Source organism: Mauremys mutica, chromosome 4 (assembly GCF_020497125.1).
Source record: "Mauremys mutica isolate MM-2020 ecotype Southern chromosome 4, ASM2049712v1, whole genome shotgun sequence".
In the NCBI taxonomy this organism is placed as follows: domain Eukaryota; kingdom Metazoa; phylum Chordata; order Testudines; family Geoemydidae; genus Mauremys; species Mauremys mutica.
This window is the reverse complement of record NC_059075.1, coordinates 88,591,944-88,617,904: the sequence shown is the minus strand read 5'-3', so window position 1 is coordinate 88,617,904 and position 25,961 is coordinate 88,591,944. Positions and strand designations below refer to the sequence as shown.

At 43.0% G+C, this 25,961-nt stretch overlaps 1 protein-coding gene across 2 annotated transcripts in view; it reads left to right on the top strand.

The window, feature by feature from the left end:
• Positions 1 to 25,961, top strand: part of LGR4 (leucine rich repeat containing G protein-coupled receptor 4) — a 135,636-nt gene that overhangs the window by 50,081 nt on the left and 59,594 nt on the right. For both annotated transcript variants that reach the window (XM_045015525.1, XM_045015523.1), the window contains exon 2: positions 7,206 to 7,277. In XM_045015525.1, the coding sequence (XP_044871460.1) occupies positions 7,206 to 7,277 (72 nt within the window). The remainder of the gene's footprint in view (positions 1 to 7,205; positions 7,278 to 25,961) is intronic.

Below are 25,961 nucleotides of genomic sequence, written 5' to 3'. Positions count from 1 at the left end.
AACAAAACAACAAAGGCAATGTTCATACACAGTGTCAGGATACCCTGAAGGGAACATGCTGAAGCTGACTAAGGACAGAAAATGCTAAGTTATGCTTCAACTCCATTCTCCTCATTTCATATTCAGATGTGGCTTGTAAAAATCAGGTGTGAAGGAGACTGGACCCAACACAAAGGGTTCAGGTTAAAGGAACTACGAGTTACACTGACAAATTCCAGGAATCTTCGTGTGCTGGCTTTGTTTTAACATCTGCTTAAAAGACATTATGAAAGAACAAAAAAGGGAGGGGAATAGGGTGGGGTCATGGAATTATAAATGAAATAGGAATTGTTACTATAAATGATTTTGTCTTCAGTCTCATGCTAAGTATGTCTGGGAAAACTCTCACCAAACAAGCCTAGTTTCTGGGCGTGTCCCCAAAGGTCAAGCCAACCTTGATAGACCTCTGCGTGACTTACCGTGGATCACATTGCATCACAGCCCCGAGGAGAACGATGGCTTCTAGTCATCTCTATTTTGTAAATCTAGCTCTCTCATGCCATCCAAGATGATGTGAATCAGGCCTGACTTGGAATCCCAGACTCGAGTCATGCTCTAGCTGGCTGTGTGTTTCTGAAACCTGACCAAAATGCTGCATCTGAACTTCATCTGGAAAAATACTAGAAATGAAGGAAAGACTGGTGAGTGCCCAGAAGCACACAAACTGAATGAGTGAGGCATGCAACCTGACCTTCCTTGTTCAGGAGTTCGGCCCTGGTGGTGGCTGTGGCAGCAGCTGCACGAAGGAATGGGTACTCTCTTCTAGCAGTCACATCTGTCTTACATGAAAAGGTAGCACCAGTGATGTGATTTTTAAACCATTTCAGTTAAACTCGTACAAAATGCTGTATGGGCACTATCATGCTGGTTTAAACCTCACTTATTTTGGTTTAGCTTAAGTCAATTGGGAACAGGTTTAAACTAAACCAAAATGAGTCACTCTTAACCCAGAATGAACTGGTGCAAACGCCCATCTGGCGGGGTGGATAAAAATCATTGTTTTTTGTTTTTGTTTTTTAATGGATTTTTTAAATTTAAATCAGATTTTTTATTTTATTTATATTATTTTTTCTTTTTCTTAAAAATAAACCTGTTTGTATTAAGTTCAGATTTAATTTTAAACTATGCTAAGGCCTAAGCTTATTATAGTCTCTCAAAACATTTAATTTAAAAATAAATATGCCGAATTCATGAGCCTCTATCAAAAACATTGAGTTAAAGGCTGTTTTTCCGTATAAAGGACAAGTCTGAAGAAGAACATCTAACTTTTGAGGTCAAGCTTTATAAACGTGACACAATAGATCATGTACTATAATAAGGGCTTGTTTTGTTTTACTGTAAATGTTATATACTGTTTTGTGTGTTCGTTTAAATTCCAGTTCCCATCCTATGGAACTTGATGCAAATCATGAGCAAGAAGTTAATCACCTAGTAAAAAAAGCTATACATATTAACTAATTTTACATTTTTAGTAAGAATCTGAAAATACTAAGTTTTACTTAATTGCTTAAATAAATGTTATAGTTAGAGTGTACCTACCTAGGTAGCAAAAAGATGTACCAAATCTAGTATAAAGGCTCTATTAAATTGTAAACCAGCATTTTTAATGGTTATAACAACCAGTGAGAATGCACCTTTCTCTAGAACAGTGGTTTTCATTTGCGTATCCCTAAAAAATGTCAAGTGGAGGTGCGGACCCCTTTGGAAATCTTAGACATAGTCTGCAGACCCCCACAGGTTGAAAAAAATGATTAAAATTTATTATTTAAATCAAGGCTTTTCACTTGGTGGTATAAATCATGATTTAAATTGCCCTGATTTAAATCAGTTCGCCCTGCCATGTGGAATCTCCTAAGTAAGTTGATTTTAAAAACAGATTTAAGTTAAACCACTGCAATTTGTGTGTGCGGACAGGGTCTAAAGCTCATTGGGACAGCCAGCCTGTGGACTGGAATATGGCAGTAATGCTCAGCAGCAGCACCAATGTCAAGTGTAGGGAAGAGCCAGCATGAGCAACCCTCACTCTTCCTGCACTCTTAAGGTGACCAGGCCTCCTAGTGAGGGAGGCCATTTTACCATTTCCAGGATACAGAGCCACAGCATCACCTCTTTCTCCCCTCATAGAGCTGGTCCACTCCGGCAGGGGATTAAAGGGAATATTGCTTGCTCGCATGCTCTTTTTCTCATATGAGCCCCCAGGAAAGCCCAACTTGTGGGCTGGATGTGAATTAATTTTGACGTGTTGCTCTGCCATATTGCTCTCAATGGCTGATTATGCTGTTAATTGGTCTCAAGTTTAGTAAAAGAACAAGTAACTTAAGATAAACCTCTCCAGACATTTATTTTCAACTCCGTATTTTTAGTATGCCATTTAAATTTAGCACAATTGATTTTTTTTAAAAGGTTTTTTTTAAAAAAGGTTTTCAATGATGCACTGTTTGGGGGTGGGGGGAGGGGCGCTTATCTCTGCATGTAATAACTAGTCCCTGAATGAACTAATTGCTGTACTTGTGCTGAAATGGGACATGGGACAACTGGTGCTGACGTGATCAGTTTAGTGTATGGTAGTAATTGTGTTAGTAAGTACATATCTCACTAGACAGCAGAGTTTAAGATAAAAATAACACTTTCTAATATTTTTTCTGGTATTTCCAGAATTGTCTTGTCTTGTTTTCTTTTTGGTCTAAAGTTGTTAACGTACCATCGCCTGAGGCCCCGACCCTGTAAAATGTAGGCTATGGGGTCATTCCACAAGGTTTTCTTTGTAGGATCCAGATCTAAGTTGACATTTAGTCTTCGTTAAACATGCAGCCTCCTAGATTCTCTTTGGGTTGATTTGTTCCTTGCTGTTTGAGGAGTACAATATTTTAATATCGGAATAACAAGAAACCCTTGATTCAGTCTATTTTCCATTTGTTTATGCTTCCAATTGTCTGGCATTACTTCAGCACTAATTTTTGTGGTGTTGATACCTTTGTTGCAGCTTTCCCACAAGAGTAAGTAATTTTAAATAATTTCCTTGCTAATTAAAAGAGCATTAGCAAGTGTGACTCTTCTGACTTCAATAGTATGGAGTCTACTTGCAGCATAGATATTGATGTTACAAATATTGCTTGTGAATTCTTGCTTTTAAACTCAGTGACTTATTTCCATATAAGCAGATTAAAAACATCTCTTGACTGCAGTGTATACACAGTGTCCTTTTTTGCTGCAGAAAATTTGTCTTCTGTAACTAAAATTCTGTTGACTTTGTATTCATTTGGGAGATAAAACTTAGTCCTATTTTTCCTCTCCAAAATGTTATTAATTGCTTTTATATGTTGATATCTGTGTTTCAGCATTGTTCTTCTGGTGTAAAGTATTTGGAGTACTCACCAGAAATCTAATCTTTTAAGGAACTGGTTATACCATGTTCATGAGCAAAACTAAGATGGCGCATGTAAGACAGAAGTAAATTCCAATATGACAATGCTCATATTAGCAACTTGAAAATGCAGTGGAACTCTGTGGAGTAAAATCAATTGTTTTTCCACAGAACAGCTTTGCTCTGACTGGAGATTCACTCCATAATATAGGAACAGAATTTTCCATATTATAATGTGTGAAAACAATCTGAGACTTCATGCTTTGCTATGAATGGAGTTTCATTAAAAGTAGACTTCAGTATATAACATATCTTGGGGGTTTGGTGGAAAAAACTACTAGTGTTTCAATCCCAATAGTTATTGACTCGGTTGGAGTAATGAGTTCTTGACACTTCTGAAAATCAAGCCCTTACAGCTGTAATAATTTTCATTCTGTCCTCTGCTTTGTTGAGACTATTGCTTTCAACTGGATACGGTATCCTGTTCCTATCCTAAACTGTTTAGTGTTACCATGCGCTGTTAAACAGCTGTCACATTTTACCCCAGAAGTGGCTGTATTCAAATTATGAATGAAATGATGTGTGTGTCTGTCTGTCTATGAAGGGCATTCGGATAATATGCACTATATAAACATTTTTACTACCATCCCAGATTATGAAACTATTAATAATTTAAAGAACTATGTTGCATGGATATTCTTTTAGGAGACACTACCAAAATAACATTAATTGTGGTGGTCTTTATAACTTACTATACCTTTGTGATTCCTCCAGGTCTCCCCTCCTCCCTCTTTTCTTTTGCCTAATTCATAAATGCTTATTTAGTTAAGCACTGGAAGGGGATGTGGAGTCATCTGGAAAAGGAATGGCCTAGCCTGGGTGTGTGAAATGCATGCATTCATGACAATTTGAAAAATGCAGGGGAGGAGGAGAGTAAAAGTTGCAGCCTCCTGTGGAGCAAACAGCTGACAATTCGTGTATCTGATACTTTTATTTACTTTTCTACACAAGAAGAAAAATCTCCACCCACAGCAACTGCAACATCCCATGGTACCCAAGCTGTTGCTGAGATACAAAGCACCTTTATAAATATTCAGACTGTAGAGCTCATCAATAAAGCACCTCCTATTTGACTCCATGAATTTAATGACGGAGTCTGGACTGTGGTTCACGTTTTAGTCACTTTCACAGCTAGGTTTGTGTTGCATCTTATTCTGGTCTCCAGTATTCCTGATTTACATCAGTGTAATTCCATCAGTTGCAATGGGGTAATTCCTGATTTGCCCAGGTGAAATCAGAACTGGGCAAACATCTTGGTGAAAGAGGCAATTGCCAGTAAACACAACATTGCTGAGTGTATATTAGAATTATTTGCTACCATTTTGCTAGTGCTCTGTGCACACGTGTGTGGAAGTTAAGGAGCAGAGGAGCAGCAAACCAGTGACTAGTTATTTATCCATTGAATGAGCAAAGAAAGCCTGATCTAAATTCCATCAAGTGCCAGCTTGGTCTCTTTGTGGCAAAAATAGGATAGTTTTTCAATAACCAATATTAGCCTTGTAACATACTTGGATGTTGGTATAAATAGAGCTACTTTTTTCTTTATGAACTATGACTAGATGTTGTGGCCTGACAGTTGCAGGAATAACATGGACATTACTTGTAGTGTTTTCAGGAAAAAGCTACTTGGTATATTGAGGGTATATTTTAATGTACATTATATGGAAGCTGACAAGTTTTCAGCTCCTATTCTGGCACAAGGCAGGGCACAAGCATCTTGGAGGTTTATTCCCTCAGGAAATGACCTTTGTGACTGTCAGCCCTCAGAGGCTCTGGAGACTTCCTTTGCTCCTTTGGAGCCTGCACCTGTTAAAGTTAGTGCCAAGTCTCCTATTGAGGAAAAACAGTGAAAGATTTGGCCCTCGCCATGGAAACTGCTTTTGATTCTTCAGCAGAATACTTTTGCTGCTACGAAATGGCTGATAAGGGATTTGTGCCACACCTTTTTCTAGGGTGGTATCTGAGTGAACTCAGCTCAGCTCAGTTGTTTTATTTCCAGAAGTAGTGACTCTGCTTTTCAGGTGGAGAGTTTCAAAAGTAATGATGGTGCAGGCTATAAACACATGCTTGTAGAATTCCACAACTGGTCATGGCCTGTAGTTCTTGCTCCCTGGCTGATGAGCCCTTCAACTTCTGGCTTTGTCAGTGTTTTCTGGTTTTATTCCATCATAGGATTCTGCAGCAGAACAAATGCTCATCTGGACAGGCTGGACTTTTATGGAGCCAGGATCTCAAACTAAACAGGTCTAGCATGGATATAGAAGATCGTGGCTATTTTTTTTTTTCTGACTAGAGCCCTTTGGTACCAAACACTAGCACCAAATAAATACCATTCCCAATGGTTGAAATAACAGACTATCCTCTGGTCTGGTTTTAATTGCAAACAGGGTGTGTGGAATGACAAGAAAAAATAAATGGCATCCATGTGTTTATCAGCTAGAGGAGAGATGTACTTGTGTGCATATTGCTGATATGAGAGGCACCTCTGTCTGTACTCAGATGCAGGAACATCTGGTGGTTGTAGGCCACCTATCTTCCACACATTTTCTGGAAATAAGGTGTGTAACTTGTGTTGTTTAGGTGATAGGTGTTGCTGTGCATTCCATAAGGAATGAAAGTTTTCTCAAGCTTGATGCCAGAAGCTCTGATTTGGAAGACCGATGAGGCAAGGGAGATTGGAAGAACTTTGCAGCCGTGGTATTAAGTCTTTTTTAAACTTTTTTTTTAATTAAAATTAAAGGGCAGCAAAAGCAGGAAGTAAAAAATAAAAAGGTTAAATAATAAAAATTTAATTTGGCAGCTGTTAGTTTAAACTAATACTTGTCAAATCAAATTCTTGATTCTGGCCCTGTTCTCTCGCATTTACTCAGGTTGAGTAGTACTTTCCTTCACGAGTAGTCCCACTGATTTCATGATAGGTATGCAACTAATTTTTTTTTCCTATTCGCTCCACTACTCATGGAGCAAAGTTCTACTGAATGTGAGTCAAAGGCGGTGTTTAGTTTGCCACTTACTGCCAATATAAAAACAAGAAAAGAATTGGTCTGCATACCTATCATGTAAGCACTTGCTGCTTGCATGCATGTGCTCATGGGCTAAAAATGAATTATACTTAAATCTATTACCTCAAGGACTTTTATAGGTTTTGCAGAAAATATGACTGCGGTAGAGCTGGGGCATGTTCCTACTATTCTTGTCAGCTGCTCCAAAAGCCACACTTGCCTGAAGGTCTTTATTTTATCAAGTCTCCGTGCATGTATGTATTTATTTAAAAAAAACCACAGACATTATGGTATGAATATTTGAACACTGGGTGGTCACATTTTTTACAGGCGGTGGTTTCAGAGCAGTTTTAGTTGCATGCATCAAGACTCGTGTGTGTGTGTGTGTGTGTGTGTGTGTGTGTGTGTGTGTGTGTGTGTAAAAGGAGTCAGAAAAATCAGGACTGAAGAAAATAAGTTTCTAATAGGCTTTCCCTTCCTCTTTTGTAACTTCAAGATATATTTTTTTCCCCTTCTGGTTATCAGAAGAAAGCCTTTGGTATCAGTCTTTCATGATGCTCTATATTTTTAGATCACCGCGTTGTGAAAGTTTAGCCTGCAAACTCCTAGAGATACCACAACATTACACTGGAAAAAGCTTTTTTCTGTTATCCCAGCAGCTGATCTATTTAAATTTACTTCATGTTCTAAATTGGAACATTGCTTATCATTTGACCCATTTGTGTTGTCTTCTTTCCCAGGGATATCAGTATGAACAACATCACAAAGCTACCAGAGGATGCATTTAAGAACTTTCCTTATCTTGAAGAGCTGTAAGTATTTCACATGTGAAATCAGGGCTGTTTTTACAGTACTGTGGGGTAGCTGTGCTGTTCACCTGAAAATGGGTGGGAAAGCAAATTGTGTTGTTAGGATGAGCTATGAAACAGAGTGAACAATTATACCTTTAAAAAAAGACTTATATATGTTTGGAAGCCAGAGTGGTTAATGCTACTTATGAGAGACTTTTTAGGGTAATTATTTTAATCATGACTACAGTGGTGATACATACTAATTATAGTGTTGTTATAAGATAACATAGGAACAGTGTAATTGCTATTGTTTCCAGTGGAGTTACAGTATAGTTATTGCACAGCTTCCATAAATACATTGTTTCAGTTACTGTGCAGTTAACTCCCATCACTCCTATAGGTGGCAGAGGCAGCATGGTGTAGGTCAGGATGTATTTGAAAAGAAATAGAGTTTACATCTTCTTTTTTATAATTCATTCTTAATTTTAGCAGTGCATCTTCCCTTGTCCTGTCTGTCCCTCCCCTCCCTCATCGCTCAGCTACCTCACATGCGGCTTCATCATTAGGCCCCAGTTCAATAAGGCTCTTAAGCATGATCCTAACTTTATGCACATCAGTATTCCTGTTGACTTGAATGGCACTATTCACTTGCAGAAGTACTCTGCTGAATTGAGGCTTTAATTCAGAAGTCTGAGCAGCAGCTGAAGCACCCTATAAAAATGAAACAAAAAAGTAATGATGTAGATTCTATTTTAAAGGTCTGAATATTTCTAATTCTTTTGTGTTTCAACAGGGAGAGGGACAAGTCTTTATCTTAGTCAGAATTACCACTTCATTAACAGTAATAAATTGCACTTAGCCAGTCTGTGTCTTGGTTTCCCCATCTGTGAAAGGGGAATTATGCTACCGACCTTTTTGCAAAGAGCTCTGAGGTGTTCTAATAAAAAGCAATATACAAAGAAATTTCTATTGTCCCCTTGACTATGAGTTGCTTAATAATTTCAGTCTTTAAAAGTGCTTTGAGATGATAAATGTTGTTAACCTTGTCTGCGGTTTTGTCTAGACTGGGAAAGGAAATTGGATTTCAAAATGTGTTAACTAAAATCCCCTTGGTTAAAATGTTTTAAACACATTTTTCAAACACAACTCATTTTCCCCATTTAGAAAAAGGCTTTGTGAGGTAAGGAAGCGTTATCCTTACTTCACAGATAAGGAAAGTAAGGCACACAGAGGAAAAGCCATTTGTACAAGGACATATAACACAGAGAGTCAGTAGCAGAGCTAGGAAAAGAGTATAGATCCTTTGGCTCCCAGTGTCCTAGTCCAACTGTTTCATCACGTGTTTTCCCTGGTAGGACTGAGACATTGTGCAAAAATGTGGAGATGGTGATACAGTGCATTTTGATATGACTGTAAAAGTACACATGACCCCAAGGTGTGTCTTGTACGTGATTCTGGTTCAGGTCAATAGGCCTGTGAAGCAAAGATGAGTTTATTCATCCCAGGCTAACTGTAAATGAGATTCCTTATATTAATGTACTCAGAAAGAACTGTCCTCTCCCACCAGGCTCTGGACACCCCTACATCAATAAAAACTAGAACTGTTTAGTGAAGTAATATACCGTAGTTGCTTTCAAGATTCCAGACCGTGTTCTCTCCCACACTGTAACTTTAAAAATGTAGCAGTGCTACACTGAAAATGGAACAGTTTAAGAAAAGTTTGTGCCATGGCATGAGGTGCTGACTACATGCAAAATTACAGGGTTAGGAAGGCTCAGCTGGCTCAGGATTTAGATTGTCTGACCCCTCCCTAAGTGCTTTATAATAGATGCAAATGTGTTTCTGGGTTTTGTATGTTTAAGTTTCCACTAGATCTTATTTGTTTTGTTTTCTGTCCAGAGTTCTTTCTCAAATTCCTCGCCCGTTCATATTTCACACTACATTTAAAAACCAAAAAACCCACCTTCACACAGACTGTGGGATCCTTCAGTTTTTCCCTATAAGTAATGAAGCAATAAAACCTAACTGGGTGGGTGTGCACTTCATTATGTAATCTCCATAAACCTGGGGTGTGTAATGAAGTATGGAGACAAAAAGGCAGAGCCTTCAGCCACCATATACTTGGGCTTTATTGCACAAGAACCATACTCTACAATGTAGCTCATTGCAAACTGTAATGCTGGAATTTGGGAGGGAAAAAACAGTCAGGCCTGGCTTTAAACTAGGCTGTTGTTCTGAACATCTGGATGTTTTAAATCTTTGCTAGCATGGTTATTTGATGTGTCAAAATAACTAAAAAAATTAGAATAAAATTGGTATTTGTCAAACATTATTTCTGACACATTCAAGTCTTTGTTGCAAAAGAAACAATCCTAGAGTCCTTTTTATGTGCGAGTCACGTAGGCCCAAGAGCTGAGGGTTTTTTGTTTGTTTGTTTTTTGTTTAAGGCTATTCCATTCCTTGCTTTGGATGGCAATGGGGCAGGGGAGATATGCACCCCTACTACACAAGCAGCCATCATTTTAGCTATATCACCACTCTGTCCCTGTCCCAAAAAGCACCCATCACCATTACTGTACCGTGGGAATCAGGAGTGCAGCATCTGAAATCCCCAGAAGCACTGAAACTAAAACATACCCAACCTACTCAGTCTAAACTATCATTGATACAAGAAGACTCCACCCAAGCAAAAAAGCCCCAAGGTGATCAACGCCGAACAGGCAATGGCTGCATATTCTGCATCTCTCAGACGCCACAGTGACTGGTAGAATTGCGTCAGCTGACAATCAGTTACCTTAGACTTGTACAGGTGAATGCAAGGTTGTTGTTAATGTGAGAATCATCCATGAACTGATCACAAGGCTCCTGACCTGGCATGTATCATAAAAATTGGGTTTGATGATGAAGCCAGACCAGCACAAATCCAGCTAGTCTCTGTAAGATACCTAATACATCATGGGTTTAGAGTGGCCAAGAGTGGAGGCTGTGTGATCATAATCTCATCCAGTTTACAATAACAAGCAAGATTCTATCCCCAAAATAAAAATATTTGAGTCTGTTCAGCTGGAATGTGAATGCAGTGACAACAAATCATGAAGACTCTTCTTACATATATCAGACTTACTCATTTGACAAGAATTTAGCCACATTTCTAGAAGAATTAGTCAAGCTTCAACTGAACCTCATGTCTCAGTCCAGAGATTCATTGTCCTGGGAAATTTCAAATTCCATGTAGAAAAATAATCTGACATCATAGCCCAAGATATGCTATGAGCCATGACAGAGCAGGGTTTTGTCCAGGCCATCTCAGACTGCACGTGCAGCTAGATGCTGCCTGAGCTAGAACTTAGAAGCACTGACAGCATACCACGCTCCTGGAAGGGCCACCACCAGCACTTCTCAAGAGTGTTTAAAGGGACCCATTCTTGCCCCTTCAATGAACCGATTTGCCCCGCAGAACCACCTGGACATTTTCTGTGACCGGAAGATCTTGAAAGGGACAAGCTCCTCATCTAATAAATGTAGATGTTGATGAATTACTGAAATATTAACCAACTGCTGACTGAAACCATCAATGAACTAACCTCAAAATAACCGCTTGTCTTGCAGGCCCCTGTGGTTCTCTCATGAGCTATGAAAAATGAATCAAGAAAGCAGCTTACAGGAGTACCAATGGCACAAAATATGTTCCACACAAGTCCATATAGTGTGAGGCCCACCTGTAGGCAAATGCTGTAAGCCATAAAAGAGTCTTTATTTCATACGCAGTTGTGCTAGCCAATAATGGCCAGCTGAACTGATCTGTGCAGGCCACTCCAAGTGCAGCTCACTGTGGAAAAGAGGTCCACTTCAAAAATGAAACCAGCAAGATCTTAGGGAGCCTTGTTGAACAAAAGCTGAACGGTTACCCTGTGGGACTCCTTGCCAGAGGAGAAGAGGCAGAGGCAAAGCCAGATGAGATGTAGGTGTGAGATGCACCATTTCATCGATAACTCAGTACTTAGGAATGACCCCCTTAAAACTGACCCAAAAATCCACCTTTGCACCTCCTCGTGGACAGGAATGGTGAGGAACACCTCGTTTTTGATATGGATATTATTCTTTTGATCTGAAAGGTGCTTCATAAATACTTTAAATAGCTAATGAGCAGGACCCCATTGTGCCAGATAAATCTAAACAAAAGGATATTTTTTTTAGCTCCTCAGCTTGCCCCACCCCCCTGCCATTTTAGGATGTTTGGAGCAGGAGGACCGAGTGGCCATCTTGGAGAGTGGAAGATTTTCATGAGCACTAGTGACACAACTGGCCACACCGCTGTCCTAGAGGAAGTAGAGTGAGGCATGCAGGAGGCAACAACTGCCCTTCTGCAGAGTGTGGGGTCCCTAGATGGCAGGTAATCCCCCATCTGTGCAGCTCCTAAGCCATGCAGGAATGGAAGTCTACTCTAATGGGTCTTAGGAGCTCTGGATGGCAGCTGCTGCCTCCTGCTACACAGCTCCTAAATCATACAGGAATAGACCACCACTATTACAGGGCTTACCTTAATAGCTCTTCATGCAGGTGACTTCCCCTGCAAATATCCTCCTGGTGGGGGGTGGGGCTGCTTTTCCAAAAAGACAGGCCCTGCCTGCTGCTGCTGCCTTCTGCTTCCTCAGTTTTGCAACACCTTGGTTTATCCTACCATCTCATAATCTAGTAACATTGCCAAATAATGCCACAGAATTTTATGATGCATAAACGGAGGCAAATAGAAGCATAATTTAGGACCCTGAGCCTTGCTGGGGGATAACAAAAGGAGTAAGGTTGATTTGAAGCAACTATTTTCGTTACGTTAGGGAGGTGGATAGTTTGAAGGCCTGTCAGATTTTAAACAGGATCCTTTTTCAAATGCTAACGTGAATATTAACAAAATGTAAAGAAGATGCTTAGTGCTAGATATGTAAAAGCTTATCTCCTAATTAAAGATGCAGTCAACATCACTAAGTATCTAATCTTCAAGCCCAGTCCGGTAGTATTTGATGATTAAATGACATCCTACCTGCAAATAATTGCAGGTATAAATAGGATAGGCCCAACTAATTCTTAGCTGAAAATCAGGCTCTGGTTGTATGTGCTGTGCGTGCTGTTGTTCACACACCCCCATACACTTACTGCTGAGAAGTTCACAGTGCACTTATCATACGCCTTTAGTATTCTTGCAATATTTATAAATGTTGTTGTAAAACTTCTCCATCTTGCTGTAACTGATACTCATCTGGAAGTAATTTGCAAGTGACTGAAACTGTAGCGGTCAAAGTCGCTGAGGAGCAGACCACCAAGGCTTTTGCCACAGCAGTTAATGAGGTATATTCTCTACAAAATGTTAACATTAACATGCTACATCCCTGAACTTGATATGGAAACTTAAAATCCTGGAAGAATTTGGCTGAAGTTTGCTAACCACACCTATAAAGTATTTATAGATGGCTACAAGAGAAATGCAGCTAGATACTACAGTGTTTTTGAAAAGCATAAACCATTTGCTAATATGAATTCTTAACTGAAAAATCTGGCATAATGATGTCCCGATGCATTTCTAAGTGATTTGTTAGTGCCTTCTGATATTTAACCCCCTCTTTACAGCGGTATGCAGGGTTTTAGCCATGTGATTTCCACTGCCTTACTTACCAAATTAACACAAATACTCTAACCCATCAGTTCTTCTTCAAGTTATTGCTCATATCAATTCCAGTTAAGTGTGTGCGCCGCATGCACGGAAGTTGGAAACTTTTTCCTTAGCAACTACCCATAAGACCCTGCTGGCGACCCTTCAGTTCCTTCTTACGCCCCTGATGGTTGTTGGAACAGTGGTCTCTTGTTTCTCAAGTGCTCCACTAATCCCTAGCTTTCTCTTAGTAGTTACCTTTGTTAGTTAATTGTTGATAGTTATCTTAGTTTCAGAGTAGCAGCCGTGTTAGTCTGTATCCGCAAAAAGAACAGGAGTACTTGTGGCACCGTAGAGACTTAGTGTTAAGTGTTACTGTAGTGTTAAGTGTAATTTAGTAGTTGAGGGCAGTTTCACATTCACCGACTGCCCTGCGAGGCCCTGGGGCATGCTGTCCCAGGGCATCAAACCTTGCACTTCTTGCAACAAGCCCATGCTTATGTCCCCTTAAGACTCCTGCCTTAGGTGTCTGGGGGAGGGCCATCAAGCTGACAAGTGTAAAATCTGTAAGGCATTCAAGCCCTGAACAAGAAAAGAGAGGGAAGTCTGACTCAAGCAACTCCTCATGGAGTCCGTATTGTGTCCCTCTCAAGACGTGAGACCAAGCGCCTCGGTGCGCAGTGCTCCCCCAGCGGTACCGGCCATGGCACCGCAGAAGATCCCTTGCCCGCCTTGGGACTGACTATCTCCCGGGCTCCAGAGACGCCCGCCTCGGCACTGTTCCCGCTCTCCAGTTGCTTGAAAGAAGCAAGCCTTGGGAGGACCCTCTGTTAGGCCCGAAGCGGTCGCTCCGGCCCCAACCGAGCAAGCTTCAGACCAGGCCTCTAATCCTGACAAGACCACTGGGCCCCAGTCTCCTCATGTTAGCCCCGTACAAGGGACCGCACAAGTGGAAGAGGTTACATTGCCTTCCACTTCAGATACCTTCGAGGCCGCCAGAGGGCTCATCGAAATGACAGCACCGGTGTCCCCGATCCAAGCACCAGCTCCAGCCTGAGTCCCGGTACCGGCCAAGGGCAAACCGGCGATGTTCGGACTGTCAGCCCTCAGACCAGCATCTCCACGCTGCTCTGAGTCCCGGCCTCGTTCAGAGTCCGGCACCGCTCCAGATACCAGTCTGACTCACGGCGCCGGTTAGACTTGCAGCGCTGGTCCCGCAGCCCCAACCCTCAGAGCCATTCACGCTCGAGGTCACTGTCAACTGCTGGAACATGGTCCCGCTCGTGGTCCAGGTCACATTCATCAACCTTGTGGCACCATTCGGACTGACACCGTTTGGTGCGCCGATCCTTGTGCCGGCTGTCGCCACGGCACCAGCCTGCGACTCGGCACCGCTCTCCAGCACGGTACCGCTCTTGAACATGGCGTTGGTTGCAGTCACGATCAGCTCTACGATGCCGATCTCCACATGACCCTCATCTGTCAAGGGACTCTGTGCCCCCCTTGCTCCATTCGCGCACTGCTCCTCCTTGGCCATCGCTATCCCAATCCCCTCCCAACAGATCGGGGAGAGCTTCAGGGGTTTCGGACATTCCCCAGTCGGGTCCGGGAAGCCTCGGTCATGACCACCCCCCTGCCCAACTGGCAACCCCAGTGGCAATTTTGGACCCCCTGGGCATATCATCAGGCCCAAGGTGCCCCCCCGGTTGCCTGGCTGTCATCACGCTCAGACACCCCCCTCCAGACCTGGAGTAACCCGCGGAGTCAGCACCCGTGGTAGGGGCTACCCCAGGCGCCCAGGAAGAGCTACCCACAGCTGACCAAGGAGCCACCTCTGTCCCAGCTCTCCCAGTTGAGTCGTTTTCATCCTCCCCTGACAAGGCTGTGGCTGGCACGTCCACATCTGGCCACCTCCAATGGAGTCCTACAAGAACTCCTTAGGCACATAGCCCTTAATATGAACCTCCAAGGTGAGGAGATTGTGGAGGAGGAGGATCCTATGGTGGACATTTTAGACCCAGAAGGGCCTTCCAGGGTGGTCCTCTCCATGAATAAAACTATTCAAACCAAGTCCAAAACTCTCTGGCAAACCCTGGCCTCTATTCCCCCTACAGCCAAAGGAGTGGAAAGAAAATACTTTGTCCCCATCAGGGGATACGAATACCTTTTCATCCACCCTGCCCCATGCTCGCTTGTGGTGGACGCAGTGAACACAAAAGAAAGACAGGGCCAACAAGGGCCAGCTCCCAAAGCAAAGGACGCCAAAAGGCTGGACCTTTTCGGAAGAAAAGTTTATTCTACTGGTGGTCTCTCGCTACGGATCGTGAACCAGCTGGCGATCCTCAGTAGATACAATTTTAATTCCTGGTCTGCGGTCCTTAAGTTCCAAGACCTTCTCCCAGCAGAGGTTGGTACGGAACTGGGGGCCATTGCTGAGGAGGGAAAATTGATAGCTCAAAACTCCCTTCAGGGTTCCCTCAATGCAGCGGACGCGGTTGCACACACTCTGGCATCCAGCATCGCCATGTGGCGGAACGCCTGGCTCCAGTCTTCGGGACTCCCGCCTGAGGTGCAGCAGACCATCCAAGATCTCCCCTTTGATGATCAGGGCCTGTTTGCAGAGCAAACCGATTCCCGCCTACATACCTTTAAAGGACACGAGAAACACTATTAAATCCTTGGGTATGCATACTCTGGCTAACCAAAGAAAGCCATTTAAACCCCAAACTACCCAGCAACGCCCCTTCCCACCTAGGCCCAGGCAGGACATCTCCCGTCGGAGAAGCAGGTACTCTCGATGTAGACAGTCACATCCCCCCTCCGGACAGGGTCAAGGGACAGTCCAAGCCACCCTCGGGCCCTAAGCGCCCATTTTGAAGGTGCGCTTGAGGACAGACTACCAGCTCACACCCTGGACAATTATCCCTTTCTGAACCGTCTATCCCGTTTTTACCATGCCTGGTCCCGTATTACATCGGACCGTTGGGTCCTCCGCAGGGTGCAGATGGGATATTCTGTCCATTTCTGCTCCATCCTGTCCTCCCACCCTCCTTCCCCATCCCTCTTCAGGGACCCTTCTCACGAGCAGCTCCTCACCCAGGACGTACAATCCCTCCTTGCCCTAGGGGCAGTGGAGGAAGTTCCTCAGGAGCTCAGGGACAAGGGTTTCTAATCCTGTTATTTCCTTGTCCCCAAGGCAAAGGAACGCCTAAGATCCATTCTGGACCTCAGGGAGCTCAACAAGCACGTCGTCAATCTGAAGTTCCACATGGTCTCCTTAGCCACTATTATTCCCTCACTGGATTCAGGAGACTGGTATGCCACCCTTGATATGAAAGACACATACTTTCACATTTCAATTAGTCCGCCTCACAGACGTTTCCTCCATTTCGTGGTGAACAAGATGCACTATCAGTTCACAGCCCTCCTGTTCGGCTTGTGCACAGCCCCTCGCATCTTTACCAAGTGCATGGCGGTCATGGCAGCTTTTCTTCACCAACACCACATACACATCTTCTATATAGACCGAACAAAGCCCTTCCGTAAAACAGCCCAGTTATTTGTTGCCATCGTGGAGCGGATGAAAGGCACTCCGGTTTCCTCTCAGCAAATATCTTCATGGATCACCGGGTGTATTCGTACTTGCTACAACTTGGCAAACGTCCCTCCGCCTGCGCTCACGGCTCACTCCACGAGAGCTCAGGCATTGTCAGCAGCCTTTCTGGCACATGTTCCCCTCCAGGAAATCTGCAGGGCTGCCACATGGGCCTTGGTGCACACCTTCATGTCCCACTATGCCATCATTCAGCACTCTTGGGATGATGCGGCCTTTGGCAGAGCGATTCTTCAGTCTGCGGTTCCTTGACTCTGACCCCATCTCCGAGGTAAGGCTTGGGAGTCACCTAACTGCAATTGATATGAGCAATCACTCAAAGAAGAAGAAAAGGTCACTTACCTTTCTGTAACTGTTGTTCTTCGAGATGTGTTGCTCATATCGATTCCATTCCCCCCGCCACCTTCCCCTCTGTTGGAGTAGCCGGCAAGAAGAAACTGAAGTGGGGTCGGGCTGGCAGGGTCTTATATAGAATGCCATATCGGCGCTGCTCCAGGGGGCTGCCCGGCCGGCTCGATGGGTAGCTGCTACGGAAAAAGTTTCTGACTTCCGTGCACGCAGCGCGCACACACCTAACTGGAATAGATATTGAGCAACACATCTCGAAGAACAACAGTTACAGAAAGATAAGTAACCATTTTTTCTTCAAAAGGCTTTTCATTTTCAGGATATGTAACTGCAGACAACTTTACAGTGTGAATGCAGAGGCTTAACTTATTCAAAACAGACTGTCTCCTTGACTTTATGACCTTTAGATTGTTTTCATTTCCACTTTCAGCTTTTTAAACCTCTGGCTCCTTGTTTACCCTTGGTTGGTGTGTAATGTTTAAGTGATAAGATCCAATACACTGGTTCCTTATCAGTACATGAGGGCTAGTAGGGGAGAGGTAAGTGCCCCAGTAGGGAATAGTTAAATTAAGCAGATTGTCCTGCTGCTTCTCTCTGGGGAGTTTGTCAGTTCCTCCTGTCCATATTTGGCATGGTAATTTATTAATTTTGTTTTGCTGGGTCAAATTAGCATTTGGTCCTGTATATGTGAAACGTGCTCTAAATCCACTCAACTGTAGCTTGGAGGTGTATATTCTAAACATTGCTTTAATGCAGGGGTAGACAACCTATGGCACGTGTGCTAAAGGTGGCACAAGCTGATTTTCAGTGGCACTCTCACTGCCTGGGTCCTGGCCACCGGTCTGGGGGGCTCTGCATTTTAATTTAATTTTAAATGAAGTGTCTTAAACATTTTAAAAACCTTATTTATTTTACATACAACAATATATGTAATATATTACAGGCTTATAGAAAGCTTAGTAATATATTACAGGCTTATAGAAAGAGACCTTTTAAAAACATTAAAATGTTTTGCGTGCCAGTAATACCTTAAATTAGAGTGAATTAATGAAAACTTGGCACACCACTTCTGAAAGGTTGCCAACCCCTGCCTTAATGTATTGGGAGAATGCTCTCTCCACTGCAAAATTCATGAACTCTCCAAAGAGCAAGGGAGGGAACCATTTTGTCCAGCAAGGAGCACTGAAACTTCTTGAAGAGTTAAGAGATGAGGTTGTGGGTGGGGATAAAATGGGAGACCCAGTAAGTGGTGGGAGATATTGCTCCATATAGGTTGAAATTTTGAACCTCCAAGGCATCCCTAAAGGCATTATTTTGCTTCTAGTCTCCTCCTAACCAAATTGCAGGGTGCTATTCCAAAAAACCATTGTGAACCCAACCCAGCCAGGCTGTGAGCAGCTCTGGCCATGTAATATATATTTTGTAGAGGTATACTAAGGCAGGAACAGCTTAAATGTCTTCACCAAGGACACATGTTGTATGTCTACACTGCAGGGTAAGCCCAGGATTAGTGGGACTTGTGTCAGCTGACCTGTGTTAGGGACCCCTGGGTTTGAGTGTCTACATTGTACATTAGCCCTTTTCTAATCTGTGCTCAAACCTAGGCCGCTGGTGTCCACACTGTGGTGCACAAACCTGAATCAAAGTAACCATATCCGAGTCCCTAGCATTCCTCCCACTCCCAAAATGTGGCTTCTCTAGCCCTAGGACCATGGTGCACTGGGAAAGCTTTACTGTTGGCTCTGCATGTTACAGGAAGTTTGAAGCAGCTCACTTTGCAACAGACTTTCTCGGTTTGCTCTCCATTGCAAACACAGGATTCTCTCTGATAGTGTGCTTGCAGATCAGAGATCAGAAAAGAATGGGTTAACACTGACCTGAGCTGCTGCCATTTGCAAAGGGAAGATGTTAGCTTCTGTTTTCCATAGAATGTATTGCAGGTTGTTGGGATAGAGAGGACTAAGGAAGTTGTCCCATGGAATTGTAGGATATTTCCGGCAGACTCCCAGGACCCAAGTCAAGTGGAGCTGCGTCTATACTGCAAAACAATAGGGCTCAGGCCCTGGACCCTAGCTTAACTTGAGCTTAGACCCTCCAGCCCTGCAGGGTTCTGGGACTCTGGGTCCAAGTCCTGGGTTAGTGCAGTTGAAGTGTAGATGCAGCGGAGGTGGGGGGTTTAGGCATATACTGTGAAATATAACCAGCTTCATCACCAGTACCAAGTTAGCTAAGGAATACAGAATCTTTTATTGAGCTAGTTTAATTTGGCCTTTATGGATAAAAAATTCAGAGTAAGACTTCTCCAGTTATAAAATATGTAGGAGTTAAGGGAATTGGTTGGTGCATTGAAGCTGTTGGTGAATTATTAGAATTGGACAAGTGAGGCCTTTCTCCTTTTTGTAAGAGTAGGGGGAAGGCTGACCTCTTGTTTTGAGATGGGCAAATGGAGCAAGAGATATAAAAGAAACTGTAATTTACTAGGGGAGGGAGAATGAAGAACTGCTTGAATATTTAATTGCCTCTGTGCAATTTACTACACTAAAATGCTCTTGGTCTTGATTAACCATTTTGTTTCTGCTTTAGAATTTTCTGAGCATTGCATTTAATATACAATGTTTGTTTGGGGAACAAAAGAACTAATTAAAAGGCACACGGACAGTAGAAAATGAGGTGTGTGGTGTTTTGCCTTACGGTTGCAGTTGGAGTCTCTTCAAAGAAAAAGACTAGAGTTATTTTTTGCTCTTGGCTGTAGCTGAAGATGACCACCTGGCTGAAATTTCACAGCTGCTTGCATTCGTAGAATCTATTTCAGTGTGTAATTTAGATGCTGCTTTTGTTCCTATTTCTTCATCAGCACTAAGCTGCACAGTCTCCTCCCTTTTTGTTTGTTAGTTTGGTTTTACAAATAATAGTGTGCAGAGTTTATATCAAGGCCACCAGGTCTGAGCTCTGCTAGTATGAGAAGAAGCCTGGGCTAGAAGGGGCATCCTTCTTGGCCCCAGGTGGAAGACCTGTTTCGTTTGAACTTAAGGAAATGTGACCTTTTTAAATGGGGGTTGTTTAGAATAGCATTAGCACAGCCTTTTTAAAGTGGTATTGAGCACTGGGATGTTTAAAGTGATAATAAAAAGATGAATAATTCTTCCCCCACTAACATAAAGATATAGGATCCCAGAACTCAGAATGGGATGCCAGAGACAAAGAGCCTGTCAAAATAAGGCCTTGTGTTCACTAGGAAAAAAGATGTGTTCTGGATTTGTGTTAGCTAATGCGTGGTAATGTCCTAGTGAAGACAAGGAAGTTTGTAGTGTTGGCAAGTCTAGAGAGACACCTGGGGATATAGCCCAGGCTTCAGTTTGACCAGCGAGCACATGGTAAATGTATACGTTGCCTTATCTAGCGTAGAGTCTTGGAATGTGCCTCACACATACCTTTAAATTCTAGCCAATGCAAACCCTTGGGCAAAGATTCCCCAATAGGATTAACCATGACCAGCTAACTAAGGGCTTATCTACGTTACCCGCTGGATCGACGGGCAGCGATTGATCCAGCGAGGGTCAATTTATCGTGTCTAGTCTAGACACAATAAAACGACCATTGAGCACTCTCCCATCGACCCTGGCACTCCACCAGGGCGAAAGGCGCAGGCAGAGTCGACAGGAGAATGTCAGCTGTTGACTTACTGCAGTGAAGATACCGCAGTAAGTAGATCTAAGTACGTAGCTGAAGTTGTGTAACTTAGATCGATCCTCCCCCTCCTCCTCCCTCCCCCCCCACTCCCATGTAGACCAGGCCTAAGTTTCTAAACATCACTGGCTTTGTCTACTCTAGGTGGTGTTGAAAAACATGTTGGCTGACCTCTGTTAATTAATCACTTCCTGTCTAAATGAGCCTTAAATGAATGTGTTTTAGCTGATTTCCAACCCCGACAATGTAAGAACAGGATTTTTGTATTCTAGAAACCTCTAACAAAGCTCATAACTTTTATGTTTTCCTTTTTTCAAGGGAAAATGCGAGTGAGCTCAGTAAATGGTATTATTTTGGGAGATTGGGAAAGTCTTTAAAATTCCTTTATGGTTTTTGTTTTGACAAGTTAATTTCAACCTCCAAGTGACTGTGTATTAGGGCCCCAGTATTACCTAAACTGGTTATTCTGCAGCAAGGTCTTTTTGAATTCCCTCTTTCAAGATCCTTTCTTATGCTCATCTCTTTTGTATGACTAACTGAAAGTCTTCAGCACACAAATACCTCTTTGGCATTATTTAAAAACAATCTGGCTCAGCTCAGTGTCCTAGAGGTAGCAATATGTGTTTTTAAGCTGAAGACCCCCTTCCAATCCTGGATTTAGTTGGTTTCCTGAGCCAACAGGATAGGGCTGGCCTGAAGCATAAGCTAGATAAGAAACTTCTTGAAGCTTTGTGGTAGCCTCAGCAGCTCATAATCTAATTCTTTACAACTGTGGGGGTCCCAAAAACAACTTGTGGTGCAGTCTGCCCCCCTTCGGTTATTGGGGATGGAGTAGGGCACAGCTTGATTTGCGCATATGCACAAAAATAGTTAGCTTCTTATAAACCCATGAGCAGTCAGACCCAGCTCTACAAAAGCCATTGATAAGTCAGAGTAGAAATGGCACTCTCTGTATATGGACAGTAGCCACATAGTCCCTGTGCACACCCTCTCTAAGAAAGATTGGCTGGGTCTGAATGCAGCTTTTTAGCCTTTTACAGTAAGCTTGCACTCACAGAAATGATATGGAGCTAAATTCCCCTCCCACTCCACCCTACGTGCCAGACTATATGTAAAATTAAGACCAGATAGAGAGACGATATGTTTATTTTACGTACTAAATCAGTTTCTCTGAGGTATTCTGTATTGGCACATTTTGTCCTCCTAAATCTTTCCCTTACTCCCCACTCAAATTAATGATGTAATCCAGGGATCGGCAACCTTTGGCACGCAGCCCACCAGGGAAAGCCCCTGCAGGCCGGGACGGTTTGTTTACCTGCAGCGTCTGCAGGTTCGGCCGATCAAAGCTCCCACTGACCGCAGTTCGCTGCTCCAGGCCAATGGGGGCTGCGGGAAGCAGCATGGGCCGAGGGATGTCCTGGCTGCCCTTCTCTGATGGGCTGCATTGCTGATCCCTGATGTAATCAGAGAGGATCCTGATTCAAAACCCTGGATTTGCACCTGGGAGAAGTCCACAGGTCAAATAGTTCAGACCCTTCCTGGAGAACCATGATATGCAACTATGCCCTCACATATGAAGTTCCATAAGATTCATTCTCAATCCCATTTAACCTCTATCTGAAATTGTTTTGGTGGACTTTCAACAGAACAGGATCAGGTGCCACAAATACACACATCATACCCACCTCTACATTTTGTCATTCACTATCAGCACCAATTCCCAACTAAAGGAGTGCCTGGAAACCATCAGCACACAAATGAAGAATAGTTGGCTGAAACCAAACCCAGGGAGGACCGAGGCTATGGCAGTGGGGAGAATGATACATTTCAAAGAACTTGCCATCTCCACCCTAATTACCCTTCATCAAGGGCATTTTTTCCTGTCAAGATGGTCCACAACATTGGGGACCCTGTGGGTAGCCAAATAGCTAAGGCTAAAAAAACCCAAACATGCTCTTCCATCTAAAGATGGCCAGAGAATTACATCCCGATCTATCAGACTCTGTTTTGGCCATGCTGATCCATGTGTCCGTGATCTCTAGGCTTTATTACAGCTAGGAACAAAGATGCTGGTGCTGGAAAAGCTCCAGTTGGTTCAGGATGTAGCAGGCCACCTGCTGAGCAATACAGGCAGCTGAGAGTGCCTCACCAGGTGCTGCACTCTCTGCATTGGCTCCTCATGGAACACAGACTCAAACTCATGAATCTGGCCCTGGGAGTCAGTGTCTTTGGAACTGTTCGCCACAAAACGGTTGAGTGCAGAGAACAGAGCTTTCTCACAACAGCTGGCCCCTCACTGGGGAAATACGTTTCCAGAGCATGTCAGAATGTTCAGAGCAAAATGTGTAAAACTCCCATCTTTGACTTGGCTTTTCCACAATCAGACAAAACACCCTTTGGCGCTTTGGGTGGGGAGGGAGGAAAGAATCCTTTTTTAAAAAAACCCCAGTTTTTAAATTCAGTTATCATGACGTTGAGTGCAGAATACTTGGTTACTGGTAGTTCTTGCTACGTTAAAGGAAGCATAAGATAGATAAGAGTCTGCAATAAGCCCATGTGCTCAGTAGGGGAGAGTGGAGGTCCAGAGAGAGAGAGAGGAACCCCACAGCTACTTATTCAGACTAGCCCAAATGCTTTAAGGCCCTCCTCTCCCTCGCCAAGGATAATCTTCAGACAGACGGGGGCAGAGCAAAGGAAAGTTCATATTTAGACTGCAGTGTAAAAATAGAAAGTGGAAAGAAAATAGAAAAATTAACCATTTATTGAAATATGCTCTTTTTCTTCTTGCTTCAAAATCAGTGATGCCTGGGAAGCCCAAAGTGTTTACAGTGCTGTAACTTACCAGTGTAGACTACTAGTCACCTATTTTTAAAAGGCATAACACAATATTTTCTTACATGGGTGTAGTTTCTGTTTTGTGCTGGAGGATAAATGACTGAATTGCTATGACAACTTGCTCTGACCGTTCAGATTGCGTAATCTTTGCTGACGGTTGTGTACTTTGCCATTTAAAAAGGTAGTAGTTTACATATTTTCTATGGGCTATCCTCTTAAGGAGGTCTGGCCAAAATATAGATATCACTTGTAAGTAGAATTTGAATGTGCCTTTTTATAGAGTGAAACATTTGCTTCTTCAAAAGCAACATTCCTTTATTTTAAAACAAAACCAAACACAATGGGCCAAAATCTGCTCTTGGATAATTTTTCTACTGAGAGGCTGTAGAATCTCCAGCATTAGATATTTTTAAGAACAGATTAGACAAACACCTGTCAGGGATGGTCTAGGCCAGAGGTCGGCAACCTTTCATAAGTGCTGTGCCGAGTCTTCATTTAGTCACTCTAATTTAAGGTTTCGTGTGCCAGTAATACCTTTTAACATTTTTAGAATGTCTCTTTCTATACGTCTATAATATATAACTAAACTATTGTTGTATGTAAAGTAAATAAGGTTTTTGAAATGTTTAAGAAGCTTCATTTAAAATTAAATTAAAATGCAGAGCCCCCCCTGGCAGTATGAGTGCCACTGAAAATCAGCATGCATGCCATAGGTTGCCTACCCCGGTCTAGATAATACTTTGTCCTGTCTTTAGTGCAAGGGATTGGACTAGGTCCCTTCCACTCCTACATTTCTATGGTTCTATGATACGAGGACAGAATTTAGCACATTAATTCTCAAGCTTTTCATTGTATAGTCCATTGAAATGCCATTTTAAATGTCTGAGAACAAGAACGATGAAAGACTTTTTATCTCTGGGATCATTTATTTATAGAAAAATATTAATACCAGAAAAAAGGGGTTCAGAACGAAAAGTGGCCCCCTCAAAACTTGATGATTTATACTGTTATGATTGTGGTACTGGTTATAACTGCATACCCTTTATATCACTCCTTTCTATGCCTTGGTTTACACACACATATCATGAGGGGGCCTTCAGGGAGTTGGCTATGGATCCCTGATTTTCCGCACAACCCTGGTGTGGGTTAGAACAGATTAGGAACTGCTTTAATCTGCTTCAGATTACTCTGATCCCCAAGGGACCGTTCACCAGTTGAAGGAAAGCAGAGGGCAGCACCCTCCAGGCACATCTGCATTTGACAGGAGAATCAAATTCCACTCAAGGCAGATGCTGTCCTAGGGCTGAGGGACATCTGGGGCAGTCTTATTAGCGATGAATGGCGCTGATGCCTAGCCCACTAGTAGGACTGATGTAAAGCAAGTGTTTCTGTGCACCAGGTCCAACTGGAGACTGCTGTGGTAGGAGCATGAAGCAAAACTCAAGCAGCATGAGGCGGCCTGAGGGATGGGGGGTGGGGAGACAGTAATAGCAATAATTACATGGTGCCAGAGGTAGTACCCGAAGAGGGGTACAGGGAGTCAGCAAAAATGGGAGCACAAGATGGGAGTTGGGTGAAGGAACAAAGAAAAGGAGTCTGTAGGGGACTTGTGCTGAATTAAGCTGCAAGAGATCAGGGAGGTTGCTTTGGGTCTTTCTTGCAGAGCTGCTTCACAGTCAGAGCTAATACACCAACATACGTGTTATGGTATCTGTCTGTAAAGCAGCTAGCACAGTCGGGCCCTGATTCCTGACTGGGATCCCTAGGTGTGCTGCCAAAATACAATTAGTGAAAAAAAAGACATATTACCTATTAATCTTAAAACAAATGGGTGTTGCGTTCCTCACCAATATTCTAACTTGCAGTGAGGAATACCAGCTTCCAGTGAGTGATGGCAGGCAGGCAATGCACACTAACTCGTATGCATTTATATAGCAAACCCGTGACAGACATACAAAAGCCAACAAGCTATTAGAGACGAGACACAGCGAGGGTGGGAAGCATCCCAGAAAACTGCAGAGAGAAAATTACAGCAAACCTTTGTGCATGAAGATTTTCACAGGGAGAGGAGGGGACCTAATTCTCTGCTCAAATATCTTGAGGCTCACCACCATCTGGGTTGAAAAACAAGAACAGAAGGCTTCCTTGGGGTTCATGTTGCATCCATTCAAGAATAAGAGAGAAGATTGATTGATGTCTTTAATCAGGATGAGTTAAATGTTATCCCTGACAATTCCATTGACTTTGGTAGAATTACACCAGTGGTTAATGTGTCCCAACAATTCTGTAGCAAAGTTACCAGACTGTCTCATAATTGTGCCATTTAATTTACCAAAAGAGAGAGGACTCAAGACTTTGCAGCCTCCAGAAGTGCTTTGGTTCAGTGTGCTTTGTCTGGCATCACACTCTGGGAAGATCATGGAGGGTATTCCCCAGCCATCGTGAATCCTTTTTTCATAATACAAATAAGGTGCATGTGGACTTGAGGTCACTGGCTATACCATGTAAAATACTGGCTGGTACTGGACGCCTAGACTCCTACCAACGATGCATTTTATGACTAACAAAAAATGCTGTG